The sequence below is a fragment of the Hyla sarda genome, chromosome 7 (genome assembly GCF_029499605.1).
Source record: "Hyla sarda isolate aHylSar1 chromosome 7, aHylSar1.hap1, whole genome shotgun sequence".
In the NCBI taxonomy this organism is placed as follows: domain Eukaryota; kingdom Metazoa; phylum Chordata; class Amphibia; order Anura; family Hylidae; genus Hyla; species Hyla sarda.
The window spans coordinates 222,120,858-222,127,310 of record NC_079195.1 but is presented as its reverse complement, the minus strand read 5'-3'; the positions used below and the strand labels follow the sequence as shown (position 1 = coordinate 222,127,310).

The following is a 6,453-nucleotide window of genomic DNA, read 5'->3' as shown; positions in this document are numbered from 1 at the left end:
GATTTCTCTCCTTTTACCCCTTGTAAAAATTCTAAAACTGGGTCTACAAGAACATGTCAGTGTAAAAAAATGAAGATTTAGAATTTCCTCCTTCAATTTGCTGCTATTCCTGTGAAACACCTAAAGGGTTAACAAACCTTTTGAATGTCATTTTGAATACTTTGAGGGGTGCAGTTTTTATAATGGGGTAATTTGTGGGGTATTTCTAATATGAAGGCCCCTCAAATCCACTTCAAAACAGAACTGGTCCCTGAAAAATTTAGATTTTGAAAATTTGGTGAAAAATTGGAAAATTGCTGCTATACTTTGAAGCCCTCTGGGGTCTTCCAAAAGTAAAAACATATCAACTTTATGATGGAAACATAAAGCAGACATATTGTATATGTGAATCAATATATAATTTATTTGGAATATTCATTTTCCTTATAAGCAGAGAGCTTCAAAGTAAAAAAAAATGCTACATTTTAAATTTTTTCATCAAATTTTTGAATTTTTCACCAAGAAATGATTATGATTTTTAGAAGGTGATGAGGAAAAAAGGGGTTAAAGTGAAAGTGGTCAGATGTGCAAAAAATTGCCGGGTCCTACAGTGAAAATTGACTGGATCCTTGGGTTAATTGGGGGGGGGGGGGGGGGCACAGCATGATGTAGAGGGGGCACCAGCCCCTCTGGCCCCTCCCTGGAGGGAAGCCCGTCTGCGCCCACTGTACAGAGCCTCTAGCTGCGGGGGCAGTGACACAGATCATTAAGGGCAGTGACACAGATCGTTAGGTGGCGGTGGCACAGTGTATTATGGGGGGCAGTGGCACAGATCATTAGGGGGCAGTGACACAGATCATTAGGGGCAGTGACACAGATCGTTAGGGGGCAGTTGCACAGTGTATTATGGGGGGAAGTGGCACAGATCATTAGGGGCAGTGACACAGATCGTTAGGGAGCAGTGACACAGATCGTTAGGGGGCAGTGGCACAGATCCTTAGTGGGCAGTGACACAGATCGTTAGGGGGCAGTGGCACAGATCCTTAGTGGGCAGTGACACAGATCGTTATGGGGCAGTGACACAGATCGTTATGGGGCAGTGACACAGATCGTTAGGGAGCAGTGGCACAGATCATTAGGGAGCAGTGGCACAGATCATTAGGGAGCAGTGACACAGATCATTAGGGGGCAGTGACACAGTTTATTATGGAGGGGGGGGGGGGGCACTGGCATAGATCATCACTTATCACTCACCAGCCTCGGAAAAAGTTGCACAAGTATAATGACTCATGACTGGGATTTGCACTAGAGCCGCATTGTAGTTATGGCCTAGAATGAAGAAACCAACAGAACACAGACAAGACTAGAACCTCCCTGCGGGGTCATCTATAGGACCGTCACCCAGAGAGCAGACAGCACTAAGACCCAGCATTCAAATACAAGATAAAAGTTTGTTCCGATTACGTCATCAAAACTCATCTGTCACTCTCCTGGACACTGTGCTGTGATTCGTCGGCGGCAGAGGAAGTCCCGCCCTCTCATCGGTGCTTGGTTGCTGTGGCAACCGAACGCTTTCCTGGATCTGGTCGGAGCTGCTGCAGGTAAAGTCCTGGACTCTGGTGTGTAATGTTTATCGTGTATAATCGCTGCTATCGTAATATGGGGTCAGAGAAGGGGTTAAACTGTGAAGAAACTGTTCTGCGCTGCCATGGCAACCACTGTGTGTGAGGATACATATGATCGATACATTGTAGCAACCAAAGTTTATGTGTGATTTATATTAGTATTGTCTTATACTTATGCCTCTCCATATTGCAAAACTACAACTCCCAGCATGCCCTGACAGCTTTTGGTGGCTATACTGCAGTGTGCCTCACCCTGGGGCTCTCCTGGGCATGCTGGGAGTTGTAGTTTTGCAGCTGGACACCTAGGCTCTATAGCAGTGGTCTTCAACCTGCGGACCTGCAGGTGTTGCAAAACTACCACTCCCAGCATGCTGTCCGGGCATGCTGGGAGTTGTAGTTTTGCAACATCTGGAGGTCTGCAGGTTGGTGACCACTGCTATAGAGCCTAGGTGTCCAGCTGCTAAACTACAACTCCCAGCATGCCCAGGAGAGCCCCAGGGTGAGGCACACTGCAGTATAGCCACCAAAAGCTGTCCGGGCATGCTGGGAGTTGTAGTTTTGCAACATCTGGAGGTCTGCAGGTTGGAGACCACTGCTCTATAGTCTTTCCCAAACTGAGGCTCATGAGCTGTTTAAAACTACAACTCCCAGCATGCCTTGACAGCCTTTGGTGGCTATATTGCATTGTTTCCCAACCTGGGGCACTCCAGCTGTTGCAAAACTACGACTCCCATCATGCTTTTTCAGCCTTTAGTGGCTATATTGCAGTCTTCTCCAACCTGTGGCTCTGCAAAACTATAACTCCCATTATACACTGGAAAGGTCACAGAGGTTGGAGAACACTGCAGTATGGCCACCTGAGGCTGTCAGGGTATGACAGGAGTTGTAGTTTTACAACAGCTGGAGAGCCCCAGAGTGGGGAACAATGCAATATAGCAACCAAAGGCTGTCAATGCATGATGGGAGTCGTAGTTATGCAACAGTTGAAGAGCCTAGGCGTCCAGGCCCTTCAGCTGTTGCAAGACTACAATTCCCGCTGAATGGCTCCCCAGCTGCTGCAAAAACTACAACTCCCACCATGTCCTGTAGATCCACAGAGGGTAGGGAACACAGCACAATGGCCGCCAGACGCTGTCAGGGTATGATGGGAGTTTTGGATTAGATTTGTTACAGCCAGAAAGCCTTAGGTTAGGGAACATGGCAATATAGTCACCAAAGGCTGTCAAAGCATGATGGGAGTCATAGTTTTTCAACAGCTGGAGAGCCCCAGGTTTTGAAACACTGCGATAGAGCAGTATTTCTCAACCAGTGTGCCCCCAGCTGTTGCAAAACTACTGGTTATATATATATATTTATTTATAATAAAATGGACTGACCCCTCGTGCACGCAATATCATGTTATGAGGTATACCTAGTTCATACATGAAAGGGTTACAGAGGAGATGGACTCCTGAAATGTCTTGCCTGCATTGTGTATTGTGGGTATCTTAGTATTGTTGGCATCTTAGAAACCTGCAGCTCTGGTGTCACCGTCACCCCCCGGGCAGCAGGTCAGTCCGGTCTGATTCCTGGGGCTCACAGTTTTTTTTCCGTATGTCTAAGACTATGTTCACACGGCGGAATATCTGCAATTCCACACGAATTCCGGTCAGCAAAGCTTTCTGAATGGACTTGTGGCGGAATTGCGGCAGAATTCTGTGTTTTCAAAACGCAGACTTCTGCTGAAATTCCAAAGCCCCACTGACTTGAATGGGATTCAACCGTGGAATTTCGCAACCGTGGAATTTCGGTGGAAAACATTTTTTTTTTTTTTAAATCAACTGGTGCCAGAAAGTTAAAGACAAGTCTTTTGCGGAATTTCCATGACGGAATTACAGCCACGGAAATTGCAAAGTCTATGGGCAGTAAATTTCGGCAGAGATTCCGCCATGTGAACATAGTCTGAGGGTACCTTCAGGCAGGTGGATTTCCTGCGGACTCATTGAGGTCAGTGGTAGAAAAATCTGCCGCTGATTTTCTGTGGAAAACTGTGTGAACGTACCCTATAAATAAGTTAGCAAAAGGGGGTCCCAGTTCAGGCCCCAGAGTGTAGAGCCTCTCTAGATCTAAAGGACCCAATAAATGATAAGAACTGCCCATTAAAGGGGTACTCCAGTGGAAAACTTTTTTTTTTTAAATCAACTGGTGCCAGAAAGTTAAACAGATTTGTAAATTACTTCTATTTAAAAAAAAAAATCTTAATCCTTACAGTACTTATCAGCTGCTGTATGTCCCAGAGGAAGTTGCGTTGTTCTTTTCAGTCTGACCACAGTGCTCTCTGCTGACACCTCTGTCCATGTCAGGAACTGTCCAGAGCAGGAGAGGTTTGCTATGGGGATTTTCTCCAGGTCTGGACAGTTCCTCACACGGACAGAGGTGTCAACAGAGAGCACTGTGGTCAGACAGAAAAGAAATTCAAAAAGAAAAGAACTTTCTCTGTAGTATACAGCAGCTGATAAGTACTGGAAGAATTTAGATTTTTATAAAGAAGTCATTTACAAATCTTTTTAACTTTCTGGCACCAGTTGATATATAATACATTGTTTTCCACTGGAGTACCTCTTTAATATCAATCAGAACTGTGTAATACTTTGTTTCTCCTGTGGAGGCGCTGAAGGGAAATTGAACAATTGCTATTGAATGAACCAACAGATCATAGCTGATCAATGGGGGGGGGGTCCAAGCAGCACTTATGGGGGGGGAATTTACAAACACCAGAGTTTTTAGTAAAATTCAGCAGCCATAGGGTTCATTAAGAGGCGCAGATTGCTAAAAGGGGGCGTGGCCTAATCTCACGCCTAATGTACTACAATATACGCTAGCGCATGTTGTAGCTCGGAGCTGGTGTAGATTATGACTACAATTTACTGTAGCTCATCTTCTCTATTTTTTTTAGCATTTTTGGGGTTTTTTTTGCACCCTTTCTATGTATTATAGTGGTGCCTATCCGTGCATTTTTTTTTTTACTGTAGCTCGCTACCGTATATTGTTGTAAATTATATAGGAGATTAGGCCACCTCCCATTTACACTAAGCCACACCCATCAACTTAGCCAGGCCCACTTTACACTAAGCCACACCCACTTTTTTTGGAAACAGACATAACATAGTTGCATACTTTTGCGCAAACCGAGTGCCTTTTCCCCACCTAAACACAGGGGTAGAAGCTTTATTAATTCCCCCATTTACCTTTATAATACAGTGGTCCCTCAAGTTACAATATTAATTGGTTCCAGGACGACCATTGTATGTTGAAACCATTGTATGCTGAGACCATAATTCTATGGAAACCTGGTAATTGGTTCTGAAGCCCCAAAATGTCATCCAAAAATAGGAAAAAGTGAGGATTAAAGAAAAATAAGTAGATAACTAATATAGATAAAGCAAATCCTTATATATAAAAGTAATAAAGATCTGCTGGGAGCTGTAATCACTGTCTATGTCAGTGTTTCCCAACCAGGGTGCCTCCAGCTGTTGCAAAACTACAACTCCCAGCATGCCCGGACAGCCGTTGGCTGTCCGGGCATGCTGGGAGTTGTAGTTTTGCAACAGCTGGAGGCACCCTGGTTGGGAAACAATGGTTTATGTAGAGGACAGGAGCTTCTTCAGGGTCCTATACAGTACACGCAGTGTCCCAAATGGAGCCGCCCTTACTTGGTGTCCAAAGGAGCAGCTAACCCTGGCACAGGTAAGGAGTAGTACGGAACTTGTAGTTCTTCCCTGTACTGTAGGGGGCGCTACCAGACAGCCATTCAGTGCTTGTACTTCAGTAATAGAGGTGATTTACCAGTAAAATGCCCATTCTGATTGGTCGGTTCTTCTGGCCATTGACACGTTTCGCAGATCTGGACTGTCTGTACATTGTATGTTGAGTCTGGTTTCAAGTTACAATGGTCCAGAAAAGACCATTGTATGTTGAAACTATTGTATGTTGAGGCCATTGTAAGTTGAGGGATCAATGTACTAAGATACAAAGTCCAGGATGTTCTGTGTCACCATCGACACGATCTGCTATTATGGAGAAATTAGTGAGAATTTGTAATAAATTTTACTTTTTCTAATTTATAAAAAAAATCTAAAAGTCATTTTTTTCTTTCTGCCCCGCAGTGACTTCGCCCTAATATTTATAGCAATGTCTGACGCTGCGAAAGACAAGGCCGCCCGCCTGCTGAAGAAGAGAGGAAGCATCTCATCGCTGAGCAGCCATGAGGTCAGACCGCGGGAGACTCACAACAAACCCCGGGAATCCAGAGAGTAAGTAGATCTGATGGTTTATCGCAGTGTTTCCCAACCAGGGTGCCTCCAGCTGTTGCAAAACTACAACTCCCAGCATGCCCGGACAGCCTAAGGCTGTCCGGGCATGCTGGGAGTTGTAGTTTTACAAGGACTGGAGGCAACCCACTGGTCCAATGTGTATGGGTCGCCTTTATCAACAATATTTATTTTCCTTGCAGTTCTATGAGTACAGTGTCTTATATCGATGAACCAGGGCATCATGATGACATCACCCGTCCTGCAGTGCAAGTGGAAAACACCTACCAGTTAGGTACTGAATGTCACTAAAGGATAGCTGACTAATAAATAACTACAGTGACACTACCCACTTCATGTACAAGAAAATAACTACTATAATACTGCTCTTATATACAAGAATATAACTACTATAATACTGCTCCTATATACAAGAATATAACTACTATAATACTGCTCCCATATACAAGAATATAACTACTATAATATTGCTCCTGTATATAAGAATATAACAACTATAATACTGCTCCTATATACAAGAATATAACTGCTATAATACT

The 6,453-nt window shown here is 44.2% G+C and overlaps 1 protein-coding gene across 2 annotated transcripts in view; it reads left to right on the top strand.

Annotated features, from left to right (window-relative positions):
- Positions 1-1,453: 1,453 nt before the first annotated feature.
- DYNLT5 (dynein light chain Tctex-type family member 5) overlaps positions 1,454-6,453 on the top strand; it is an 11,291-nt gene continuing 6,291 nt past the window's right edge. Inside the window, exons 1-3 of one of the 2 annotated variants that reach the window (XM_056532833.1) lie at positions 1,454-1,580; positions 5,750-5,896; positions 6,097-6,188. In XM_056532833.1, the coding sequence (XP_056388808.1) occupies positions 5,775-5,896; positions 6,097-6,188 (214 nt within the window). In that variant the 5' untranslated portion in view covers positions 1,454-1,580; positions 5,750-5,774. Of the gene's footprint in view, positions 1,599-5,749; positions 5,897-6,096; positions 6,189-6,453 lie in introns of both variants that reach the window. The other variant, XM_056532832.1, reaches the window with a different exon arrangement.